Source organism: Leucoraja erinacea, chromosome 7 (assembly GCF_028641065.1).
Source record: "Leucoraja erinacea ecotype New England chromosome 7, Leri_hhj_1, whole genome shotgun sequence".
NCBI lineage: Eukaryota > Metazoa > Chordata > Chondrichthyes > Rajiformes > Rajidae > Leucoraja > Leucoraja erinaceus.
The window spans coordinates 68,604,386-68,617,912 of NC_073383.1; the positions used below are offsets into that span (position 1 = coordinate 68,604,386).

General features: G+C 41.4%; 1 protein-coding gene across 1 annotated transcript in view; it reads left to right on the plus strand.

Moving 5' to 3' along the window:
- The window catches only part of clasp1a (cytoplasmic linker associated protein 1a), a 181,659-nt gene that overhangs the window by 166,708 nt on the left and 1,424 nt on the right, over window positions 1-13,527 (plus strand). Inside the window, exons 40-41 of the mRNA XM_055638729.1 lie at window positions 6,857-7,063; window positions 11,685-11,801. Coding sequence (XP_055494704.1) covers window positions 6,857-7,063; window positions 11,685-11,801 — 324 coding nt within the window. The remainder of the gene's footprint in view (window positions 1-6,856; window positions 7,064-11,684; window positions 11,802-13,527) is intronic.

Here is a 13,527-nt window from a genome sequence, read left to right on the forward strand (position 1 = left end):
GCTTGCTAAAATTGTAAAATGTCCCAAGTCTGTGTAGGATAGTATTAGTGTTCAGGGATCACTGGTCGGCGCAGACTCGGTGGGCCGAAGTGCTTGCTTCCCCGCTGTATCTTGAAACTAAACTAAAACAAATTCCCATTCAGCAGAAGTAGTCTGCGGCCTCACAGCAGCAAGCAAATTCATCTCACCAGCCTCCCAAAGGCTTGGTTATATGTATGGGCTGTAAATGCGTCACGTGTTCGTATCCTGAGGCCGACCTGCACCATGGTTGCAATATATCCTGGTATTGGATGCGCTACAGTAACTAGGTACGACTTTTTTTAAAGTTAAATCTTTGGGCTCTTTACCTGCATCCTCCATTATTTAGCAGGGCAAACTTAGAATGTGCATCATGACTAAGGTGCCGAGCATTTCAATTGGACACATATTGCTAGTTCTGCAATAATAGATCAAAATCTTGAAATTCTGAACAGCACCATAAGGGCACCTTTACCTTGAGCAGCTTTGCCTCTTGTTTTTACTTTATTTTGTCCCGTGCCTCAGTTCTGACTCTACTTGCCTGTCCAAAGTTATGGAAGTTTCTTTTAATTAGGTGATCATTATATTAAAGGATAAAGATGAAGAAATAAATATTGAGGCTGGCAATTGAGCTATGAAATGTTGGTATAATAAGCATGAAGTTCAGAAAAGGGGATAAAAATTAAAATTGGTGAAACAAACTGCAATGTGTGCTTAAGTAAGACATAAAAGGAGGTCATTTGGCCCATGGAACCCATGCTAACTCAAAGCATTCCCATTCTCCACTAAATATCCTTGAAACCTTCTTTCCCTGAATTGATAGCAACACCTCCACCATTTCCTGATGCATCAAAGACAATTTACAATGGCAAATTGATCTATTTGCAATGCGTTTAGATTAGAGATACAGCGCAGAAACGGGCCCACCAAGTCCGCGCTGACCAGCGATCTGTGACACTAGCATTCTCCTACACACAACATGTGGGCGGAGCACCGTCAAATTCCTTGTATGTGAATACTTGGTCAATAAACTTATTCATTCATTTATAGGGCCAATTTACACATTTTACCAAAGCCAATTAATGTGCAAACCTGTCTTTGGAGTGTGGGAGGAAACCGCAACACCCAGGGGAAAACCTGAAGAAGGGTCTTGACCCAAAACGTCACCTATTCTTTCGTACTATAGATGCTGCCTCACCCGCTGAGTTTCTCCAGCATTTTTGTCTACCAGGGGAAAACGTAGGCGGTCACAGGGAGAACGTACAAATTCCATACAGAAAGTGCCCATAGTCAGGATGGAACCCAGGTCTCTGGTGCTGTAAGGTAGCAACTCTATCTGCGCTACAATGCCACCCTTGTGGAAGGAAAGCAGAGTCCTGTGGGGAGACCCATACCAATGTCAAAATTGAAACTGGGTCACTGGAATCAGTAACGGAGATGATGATCTTCCTGCAAGTTTGGGATCTTCTGCCCAAACAGGGCCATATAGGGTCTTCAACTTCCTGATAGTTATGAGATAATTTGGGCCAATAAAACCTTTTGAACTTAGGTTAATTTTTTAGGTGACTACAGACGACTAGGCTGTCGCCTCATAGTCGTCAGGGTGTTGCCTGTATGGTCGTGAGTCGTCTCCTCAGTTGCCCAAAGAGTCGTAACGTCTTTCTGGTCGCAGCTGGATTGTCAGCATGTTGAAAATATTTTGGAGACAGTCGCCGACAGTGGGTGTGACGCCAATGAGCGTAGCTTGTCTTCTCCTGACGTAGGTGCTGTCGTAGCTGTCGCCAGGTTAACGTAGGTTGTCGCCAGGTGACGTTGGTTGACGCCGGTGTTAACTTTGCTGTTTTTTTGTTGTTATAGTAATGATTCTATTTCAAATGTTATGCCGGGCGGGGGGGGGGGGGGGGGGGTCCAGCCACTGTTTTTTCGGCGACCTGCTACAACTATGACAGTTGCCTAAATATAGCCTGTAGGACAGGCCTTTTGGAAGGTTTTTTTAAGCGTTTAATTTTTTTATCAGTATTTTAAAGGAGTATTATGTAATGTAGTATAATTTATTGTCACATACACCAATTGGTGTAGTGAAATTCAAGTTGCCATTGCAGCACACTAATAAGAATACAACACAACATTAAGGAGAATTTAACATAAAACATAAAAACATTCCCCCGCAACGGTTCCCACTGTGAGGGAAGGCACAAAGTCCAGTCCCCATCCCGCTGTCCACCCATAGTCGGGCCTATTGAGGCCTCCGCAGTCGCAGCTAAGAGGCCTAATGTTTCAGGCCCTTCTCGCCGGGTGATGGTGCTTCGGCGTCGGGATAACCCTCTCAGCGGCTTGGAATGCCTGGAACGGCCGCTTCCTTACTGGAGACTGCGGCTTCCGAAGCCGACAGGCCGCGCTGGACGGAGCTCCATCACTGGCGATCTCAGCGAAAGATCCCAGGCTCCGCGATGTTAAAGTCAGCGCTGCTGCGTGCTGCTGGCCGCTCCACAGTCCCGCAGCTCCACAATGTTCCATTCGGCAGATTCAGCATTCCGGAGCTCCAGCGCGGCGACCCGGGCAAGGCATCGCCCGCTCCGCGATAGCGCTGCACCGCCGCTGAAGCCGAGGCTCCGGCCAGTCCCCTCAGGAAACGCCGCTCCATGTAGGCCGCAAGGACGGGTCGAGATGCTGCTCGGAGGAAAGCCGCCTCTCTGACCAGGTAGGGACTGAGAAATACAGTTTCCCCCTTCCCCCAGCCCTTCACCCCCCACACATAAAAAGAATTGACCTCCAATCAACACTTTTTAACGTTCTAAAGATTTAAAAAAAGAAATGAAAGGACGGACAGTTGCAGGCAGGGCAGCCATACCCAACTGGATGGTGCCCCCAAATTACACACAAATTTTAATTTATTGGAAAATATTTAAAAGAAAAAGTTGAATATAAATATTACCCTGAACATAGGAAATTGTTACAATTCCGCAGGGCACATTCAAGGACTAACATCTATAAGCAATTGATCTTTAACTTTGCAATCTCTTCAGTTGTAGGGAAACTCCAAAATCGCTATCAACAATTTCAGTTTAGTTTATTGTCACGTGCACCAAGGTACAGTAAAAAGCTTCTGTTGCGTGCTAACCAGTCAGCGGAAAGACAATACATGATTACAATCGAGCCATTCACAATGTACAGATAGGAGTAGACATTTAAATGTGTAGAGCGATTGTAATGTGAGATTGTAGATCCGCTTTTGTGATTAGCACACATAGTCGACTCATTTGGGCGCCATCTTGGAAGCAACTGCAAATTTTAGTCAAATGAATACAATCTCTTCCATTTATTCTGGTCTCAAAATATGTATAATATTTTAAAAATACTCTCAGGCCCAGAATTAGATATTTCATTGAAGTCTGTTCAATTGGAGGAACCTGTTAAACCAGAGCATATTTCTCTCTTCACAGTTTAAACTAGAGTTCGGTAGCTTTTCAAAATATGTTATGCTGAATGACTACATGAAACTTCATGTAAACTCCAGCATGAATTTTAATTTTCAGAATTATTTTTAATTATTATCTGCAAATTGAAAAACTCAAAGGCAAACACGCACATATTCTTCACTTCAGTGAACATAATGTTCCCATTTTTATTTGCATTTACTTGCATTGTTGCATAACAGATCTAATCTTATCTGTTAGTCTTACGTGAAGGTCAAAAGTAAGCTACCAGTTTTCCCTGTGTTATTTCTCACTAAGCAGGGGTTGTACTGATAGTTCTTAATTAACATTTGGATAAATCTGAATTGAAGTTTAGTTTCTTTTGACATTGATTAAATGTTCTTTAAAATTTCACCTTCGACTTAAATTTTCTAGATTATACATTTTTCTTAGTTGTTCAGATGCTACTCTTGCCTGATCTTTTTTTTTCAGCCTTGAACCATTATGTACAGTTTGTCATGATAAGAGTTCTGCCCACGCAACACTACTTCTGGTCGATGATAATGGTATCGTCCAGGAGCTCATTTATGTTAAAAAAAAGTTATGTACAGATGTGATTATATCCTGCACATTTAGAAAATTGTTCAACAGAAATTTTGAAATGGGCATTGAATAGTACATTAAAAAACCTTAGATATCATTATTACCCTCATGGTAAACTGAACCAGAAGATTAAGATGTACGGGATTCATGATGACTTTCTCATATGGATTCGGGAGTGCATTAGTCAGAGAAGACAGAGGGTTGTGGTGGAAGGTAGATATTCTGGATGGAGGTTTGTAACCTGTGGCGCTTCATGGGGGTCTCCACTGGGATGTCTGCTGTTTGTGATATATATCAATGACCTTGACGTTAATTTGGATGGTAGACACAAAATGCTGGAGTAACTCAGCGGGACATGCAGCATCTCTGGAGAGAAGGAATGGGTGACGTTTCGGGTCGAGACCCTTCTTCAGATGTGGATAGGTTGGTGAGTAAGAATGCTGACAAAACCAAAATTGGAGGAGTTGCAAGCAGTGAGGGAGGCTGTCAAAACATACTGCGAGATATAGATCGGCTGCAGAAGTGGGCGGATAAAAGGCAGATGGAGTTTGGCCAGAACAAGTGCGAGGTATTGCACTTTGGGAGGTTGAATGTAAGGAGAGAGTATATAGTTAATGGCAAGACCTTTAACAGCATTGATGTGCAGAGGGATCTTGGGGTCCAAGTTCATAGCTCACTAAAGGTGGCAACACAAATGGACAGGGTGGTATAGTATGCTTGCCTTCATTGCTAGGGGCATTGAGTACATGAGTCAGGAAGTCATGATGCAGCTCTATAGGACTTAGCTTAGGCCGCTTTTTAAATAATGCGTGCAGTTCTGGTTGCCATATTACAGGAAAGAAATGAAAGTTTTGGAGAGGGTGCAGAGGAGGCACCGAATGCTGCCTGAGTCAGGGTTTCAACTACAAGGAGAGGTTGGAGTGATTTGTATTTTTTCTCTGGAATGTTGGGGGTTGAGGGGCGACGATAGAAGTATATAATAGAGGCATAGATGGGGTAGACAATTAGAATCTTTTTCCCAGGGTGGAAATGTCAAACACTAGAGGGCATTGGTGCAAGGTGGAAAGTTTAATGGGAATGTGCAGGGCAAGTTTATACACAGGATGGTGGGAGATTGGAGCACATTGCCAGGGGTGAGGATGGAGGTAGATACAGTTGTGTTTAGGAAGCTTTTGGATAGGCACATGGATATGCAGGGAACAAAGGGATATGGATCATGTGCAGGCAGATGATATCAGTTCAGCGAGGCATCATGTCAGCATAAACAGTGTGGGCCGAAGATCCATTCTTGTGTTGAACTGTTCCATATGCAACATCTCCTATGGTAAAAACTATCCATGGAATTGAAACATGGGTGAAAATCCAAATAAAACCGTGAAATTCAAATTAATTAGTTTTATTGTCTGTAAGCCTCGTCGTTACCTTCCCCACAGCCAACAATGAACCATTCTATATTTCCTTGACTATCGTTCGCTTTGATCAGTTATTTTCACATCTTACAGTCTCTTTGTACCTTTCCATATCTCCAGTTTCTTTTGACTGTCTGAAGAAGGGTGTCGACCCGAAGTGTTGCCCATTCCTTCTCTCCAGAGACGCTGCCTGCCTGAGTTACTTCAGCATTTTGTGTCTATCTTCGGTGTAAACGAGCATCCACAGATGTAGCCAGAATGTTTCCACATTTTCTGTTTTTGTTTGAAGTCCATCAGTTATAGTTGGCATATTGTAGATGAAATGCAAAATAAAAAAACAAATTATTACAAATTCTGGAAGTACTTAGTTGGGCTGCTCTGTAGAAAGTACTTGAGTGAGTTAACATTTCAGGTAAATGACTTCAGCAAGGCCTTTAACAAGATCCCGCATAAATCACGTGGGGTTAAAAGTGGGTTGAGCCGGTTGGATACATAATTGTCTTAATGGTCAGAATCAGGGGTTCGTAGAGTTATTTTTTTTCGAGCAGAGGCTTGTGACCAGCAATGTGCCGCAGGAACGTTGCTGGGTCTACTGTTGTGTTCATCTATATTAACGATTTGGATAAAAATGTAGTTGCCATGGTTCGGACATTTGTGGATGGCACCAAAATTGGTGATATAGTTCGCAGTGAAAAAGGTTATCTAACCTGGGCCATCATAAAGTGTGACTGACAAACACGTGAAAGGAATGTATGAATGTTTTGTGTATGAAATTGCATATGCTGTTCATAACTGGGAAAAAAACAAGAGTGCTGGGAAAGAAAATATGGTGAAATTCCATACTAGAAAACTTGCGTGGATAATTTTCCATACATCCATCACCACGTCAACACTACCAACATCTGCTTACGTAATCCTTCATGACAGATAAGTGTACTTCAATACTGAACAGAAATGTTATAAAATGAAAGTTGATTCCAAGCGATATAATTAAACAGTAGGTAGACAAAAATGCTGGAGAGACTCAGCGAACGAAATAGGCAACGTTTCGGGTCGAGACACTTCTTCAGACTGATGTGGGGTGGGGGTGCTAACTAAACAGTAGGCTCACCTTGACATGTTTGGGAGCTCCTGTCTTTTTTTGCTCCATAGACAAACATTATGGGACATGCTTAAAACATGGGGCATTTGATAGCTGAAACTTCAGGATGGCTGGGTGCTGATCTGAAGCAATGGTACAAGAAATGCACTGGCAGCTGTGAATGCAAAGTGCCTGTTCGTTTGATCTTTTTTGCCGAGCTTGGTATTTTAGACATTTTAGCACAGGACAGTCAAACATATCTGAAATAGTGCAATGTTTCCTTTTCTGAAAGTTGCAGTAATAACCTGTTGTCTTTTTACTTCTTTAAGGTGGTTAGAGCTGCAGAAGAAGCTGCTTCCACTTTGGCAAGCTCCATACATCCTGAGCAATGCATCAAAGTACTCTGCCCCATCATCCAGACAGCTGACTATCCCATCAATCTAGCTGCTATTAAGATGCAAACAAAGGTGATAGAAAGGATCACCAAGGAGTCTCTACATCAACTTCTCCCAGATATCATTCCTGGGTTGCTTCAGGTACTTTCAGTGCTCGAGCACAAATACGTCAGCAATACAGTGTATACATTGTAATATTCTCAGTTCCATGAGTAACATAATTACTCAGTCCAAGCAAGTTCTAATAGGCACTTCAATCACAAGTGGATTTGTGTTTTGTTAAGAGAAACAAAGCAAAAATGAATGTCAATGCAGCACAGGTTGAGATCAGAAGCTAATGAATGGCCAAACAGTAAACTTTCAGCATCTTTATTTTTGGAATTAATAATATGTGTGTGTGTGTGCATGTGGGTATATGTATAATATATATACACACACGCATGCATACACACATGTCATTTTATTTATGTTTTTAATTAATTAATTCCATAGATATATGCATTTCCTGGATTTCTTATTTCTTGTATCTGAATTGTGACCTCATATATATAAGACCTAATATTATTACTTTACCTTTTTGCAGTCAAATAAAACATTATCTCATATCAATCCAATTTCCCCCACTACCCAGATTAAGCTGATTTATTGTTAACTAGACCAAGTGCAGACCCGTTGGGTCTATTCCCCCAACATGCGGTTGTGGGTGGGGGGTGGGGGGGGGGGGGGGGGGGGGGGAGAGGCGGCATGCAGGGGGGGGGGGGGGGGGGGGGGGGGGGGGGGAGAGAGAGTGCCTATTTACTTCAACCCAAACCCAAACAACCATTTGCAGGCAGTGCTTTTTTACCTCTAATCATATTTTCATTTTCAAACCAAATTAAGGGTACTCACAGTGCTGTAGACATTTGTCAGTGTCATTCAGAGCTCTGATTGAGGCACACCACTTGCAGAGACTGATTGAGGCACACCACTTGCAGAGACTGATTGAGGCAGAGACTGATTGAGGCACGCCACTTCCTGGTTTTATAGTCCCTCTCCCTCCCTCCAGCAGGGGCAGCAGAGAGAGAATGAGGAATTTTGTAAAAACATTAATATCTCTGACAATTTTCATTGACGGGAAAAATCCTCGGCACACATGCGGCAAAGAGGGGCTCTGAGCGATGTGGCCGAAAATGACGGCCGTAGGTGGCGGCGTACTCTCGGAAATCGCAGCACAGAAAGCCAAAACCGGTCAAGAACAGACTTTTAGTAATATAGATGGGGTTTTTTTCCAAACAAGGGATTAACTTCACAGTTTAATTATCCACAGTCACAACCTTTAAATCTATACCTGTTTGGACGATAGTGGCCAGGGGCTCTACAATTTCTGCCTTTGGCACATGGAATGTATCACCAATTTGTATTTTTGCCCCATTTTGAGACATACAGTGCATTCAAAAAGTATTCAGACCCCTTCACGTTTTCCACATTTTGTTATGTTACAGCTTTATTTTAAAATGGATTAAATTCATTATTTTAATCATCAATCTACACACAATACCCCAGAATGAAGAAGTGAAAACAGGTGTTCAGAAATTTTTGCAAAGTAATTAAAAATAAATAACTGAAATATTACATTTACATAAGTATTCAGACCCTTTGCTATGACACTCAAAATTGAGCTAAGGTTCATCCTGTTTCCATTGATTCCTTGAGATGTTTCTACAACTTGATTGGAGCACCAGTGGTAAATTAAATTGATTAGTCATGATTTGGAAAGGCACGCACGTGTCTATATAAGGTCCCACAGTTGACAGTGCATGTCAGAGCAGAAAACCAAGCCATGAAGTCGAAGGAATTGTCCCTGGACCTCTGAGACAGTACTGTCAAGACACAGATCTGGGGAATGGTACAAAACAATTTCTGCAGCATTGCAGGTCCCGAAGAGCACAGTGGCCTCCATCATTCTTAAAGGGAAGAACTTTGAAACCACCAGGACTCTTCATAGAGCTGGCTGCCGGCCAAACTGAGCAATCGGGGGAGAAGGGCCTTGGTCAGTGCGGTGACCAAGAACTCGATGGTCAATCTGGCAGAGTTCCTCTATGGAGGTGGGAGAACCTTCCAGAAGGACAACTATATCTGCAGAACTCCAATCAGGCCTTTATGGTAGAGTGGCCAGACAGAAGCCACTCCTCAGTAAAAGGCACATGACAGCCTGCTTGGTTTGCCAAAAGGCATGAGAAACAAGATTCTCTGGTCTGATGAAACCACGATTGAACTCTTTGGCTTGAAGGCCAAGCGTCACGTCTGGAGGAAACCAGGCACTCTCATCACCTGGCCAATGCCATACCTATGATGAAGCGTGGTGGTGGCAGCATCATACCGTGGGGATGTTTTTCAGCCGCAGGAACTGGGAGACTAGCCAGGATCGATGGAAAGATGAATGGAGCAAAGTACAGAGAGATCCTTGATGAAAATCTGCTCCAACGTGTTCTGGACCTCAGACTGGGGCAAAGGTTCACCTTCCAACAGGACAACGACCCAAAGCACACAGCTAAGACAACGCAGGAGTTGCTTTGTGACAAGTCTGTGAATGTCCTTGAGTGACCCAGCAAGGGCCCGGACTTGAACCTGGAGGGAGCAGAAAATAGCTGTGCTTTGACGCTCCCCATCCAACCTGACAGAGTTTGAGAGGATCTGCAGAGAAGAATGGGCAAAATTACCCAAATACAGGTGTGCCAAGCTTGTAGCATCATACCCAAGAAGACTTGAGGCTGTAATCGCTGCGCAAGATGCTTCAACAAAGTACTGAGTAAAGGGTCTGAATACTTGTGTAAATGTGATAAGTTATTTTTTTTAGTTACTTTGCAAAAAATTATAAACACCTGTTCTCGCCTTTTTATTATGGAGTATTGTGTGTAGATTGATGATAAAAAAAAAATTTAATCAATTTTAGAATAAGGCTGTAATGTAACAAAATGTGGAAACAGTGAAGGAGTCTGAATACTTTCTGAATGCACTGTAAGTAGCAGGGACATTTGGCTTTGGATACAAGCGCCATGCCAGATGGCCTGGAGGATATTATCGAGAGAGTGAAACCAATGTTGGAGATTAAATGAACATCAAATTTGGAAAAACATTGTTTAATTAAGTGGTGCCAGCATGATTCTGTGTAGGCATGTCGTGAATGACTAACTTAGTTTGAATTCTTTAAGGGAATGGGAGCTTGTCTGGATATTTTATTGAATAATGGTAATGTTCTAACTAAGTAACTGTTGTAGCACAGAGTTCTGGACCATTGATCTGGAAACTTGAGTTTGATCACTACCATGGCAGCAGGGTATTTTTAAGTTAAATTCAAGTAATTATTTCCTGATTTATAATAGTAACCATCACATATCTGGACTTTTATAAGACAATATTTGGTTTGACAATGTAATTCAAGCTGGAAATTAGCCACCCTTACCTGATCTCTTCTATACTGGACATCCGACCCACCAACCTGTTGACTTTTAACTGCCTGCACAGTTTGGGAATAATTGTAGATGGGTAATAAATGCCAGTCTTGCCAGTCATGTCCTCATTCTGTCACCGTACAAATAGAAAACAAAATCTGGACCTCCAGGAAATGTACAAAAAAAAATCACGGGAAGACTGTTATGATAATAAAAGGATAATCGCTCCATAGATGCTGCCGCACCCGCTGAGTTTTTCCCAACACCTTTGTCTACCTATGAAAATAGAAGCATTGGGAATTAAAGGGAAAGTAATGGTATTGTTAAGAAATTAGCTCATTTGCAGAAAGTGAGTGATGCTGGAGGATGGATGGTTTTCATACTAGAATATGGTGGCGTGGGGTGTTCTCCAACATATTAGTTTTGAGTCCATTTATATTTTGTTTCAGTTTTAATAAGCAACCTCAACATGGATTAAGGAGTGTTACAGGTGCACCATTGATTTTCTGACACCTTTGGTTCCTGACCCTTCCCGTATTATATGTTTTGCTGGACCAATTGAGGTCAGGGCCTTGAAAGGGGGTGAGGGGGGGCAGAGATACTGGCTCGCATTGTCAGCTGCGGAAGTTGACTACGATAACGGATCAACTGGCTCTGGCTTGGCCTGAGTCCAGAGCCCTTGCCGAAGGTGGCAAATGCGATCCACTGATCAACGTGTAAGTCCCGATAAGGTCGAGATCAGCCACCCCGCCTAGACGCCACGAATTCGGGAGGATTTTTTGGGGGTGTTATAATATGTAACATTTATATTATGGCTACTGTTAAAGGGTGGTTGGGGATTTCAAGATGACATAGACATGAAATAGGTGTAAGCTGCTCAAAGGAGACACAGGACATCGCAGATGTTGGAATCTTGAACAAAACAGAGTGCTGGAGTATCTGAGGAAATGGATAGACATTATGTTGGGTCGGGACCCTTAAAAACACGTTTTTAAGATGACTAGTTATTCTAGAATGTAAAAGCTATTAACCAGAAGTCATTAATTTAAATGTATTGGTGTTGTAGCTAGGAATTAGCACAATTCTTCACTCAAAGCCATCAGTTTTTATCCAAAACGGTGGCAGAAGCTGGTTATGTGAATAATTTAAAAATGGAATTAGATAGTTACTTGAAAATATGGAATGGAGGATTGGGATTAAGCATGGCTGCACTTTCAAGGAGTGTACACTGGCATGAGTTACTGTGTTCAGGTTTATAAAAAAGACACTCAAAATATTTATCCTCTCTGTGCATTACATTTATTATTTGCAAATCATCGTTTTTGTTGTAGGGCTACGACAACACAGAAAGCAGCGTGCGTAAAGCAAGTGTGTTTTGCTTGGTAGCAATTTATTCTGTAATTGGAGAGGAGCTGAAACCCTACCTTGCACAGCTCACGGGAAGTAAGGTAGGTTTACTCACAAAGTCTTTGTACTTTTCCGTATTGTTTCCTCTTGTAAATATCAGTTAAAATTGTGGTTATTTTAAACGTTGAGCCAAAATAATAGTTCTGTGTGTTGTGTGTGTGTATATTTATATATATATATATATATATATATATATATATATCTATATAGATATATATATATATATATATATATATATATCTATATATATATATCTATATCTATATATATATATCTATCTATATATATCTATATCTATATCTATATATATATATATATATATATATATATATATATTATACACATTCACAAATACACATATAGATCATATAATAGTTATGCACACACGCGCACATACACACACACACTGATTAAAGCAGATACATTTCTGAATCTTTAGCATTTATTAAAGGGCATGGATCTCTGTTTAACTGTTTCAGATCATTCAAATAGGCTCAAGTAATAAAATTTAAAATATTAAAATAAAATAAAACTTGGCTGCGTGTACTTTTTTTTTTTACCCAAAGTCATTGAACCAATTCTGCTGTTGGACCTAGTGGTAAATCCAGTGGCAGAATGGATGTGCATCTGACTTCAGGTTTCCTAACTTTGTGCATTTGACTGGTCGCTGAAACGAGTTGTCAATTGAGACTCACTGACCCGTGAGGTGGCTGTGGTTAGTCAGTCAAAGGAGCATCCCTAATTCATTTTCCAATGTTAATGCAAGTCATTGACTTGTCAGTGGAGATCCTTTAAATGTCACACATTTCCAAATGAAAATTAAAGTGACTGCAGAGACTGGAAATTTAAAACCATTAACTTGGTAAAATAATTAATTTGGTAAAATTCAGCAGGTCAGGAAAAACCTGTGAAAAATAAATAATTAACATTTCAGGTCAAAGATCCTTCATCAGATTAATTTACAAACCCTGAGAATTAGACTTTTTTTAGTCAGAGAGACTATTTTTAACCATATAAACCATATAACAATTACAGCACGGAAACAGGCCATCTCGATCCTTCTAGTCCGTGCCGAACACATTATCTCCCCTAGTCCCATATACCTGCGCTCAAACCATAACCCTCCATTCCCTTCCCATCCATATAACTCTCTAATTTATTTTTAAATGATAAAAACGAACCTGCCTCCACCACCTTCACTGGAAGCTCATTCCACACAGCTACCGCTCTCTCTGAGTAAAGAAGTTCCCCCTCATGTTACCCCTAAACTTCAGTCCCTTAATTCTCAAGTCATGTCCCCTTGTTTGAATCTTCCCTACTCTCAGTGGGAAAAGCTTTTCCACGTCAACTCTGTCTATCCCTCTCATCATTTTAAAGACCTCTATCAAGTCCCCCCTTAACCTTCTGCGCTCCAAAGAATAAAGCCCTAACTTGCCACGTTTTTGCCACGTTAAATACTTTTGCAAACACAAAGGTACACAAAAATGCTGGAGAAACTCAGCGGGCGGAAGTCGGAAGAAGGGTTTCAGCCCGAAACGTTGCCTATCTCCTTCGCTCCATATATGCTGCTGCACCCGCTGAGTTTATCCAGCATTTTTGTGTACCTTCGATTTTCCAGCATCTGCAGTTCCTTCTTAAACACTTTTGCAAACACAGTTGCTTCTGATTGATTGATAAATGTTCGGACTTGTACAATTGTCTTTATTGTTGGTAGTCACATGCCTATATTCATGGTATTGCTGTGTTTGTGCACATTATCTTGTTGAA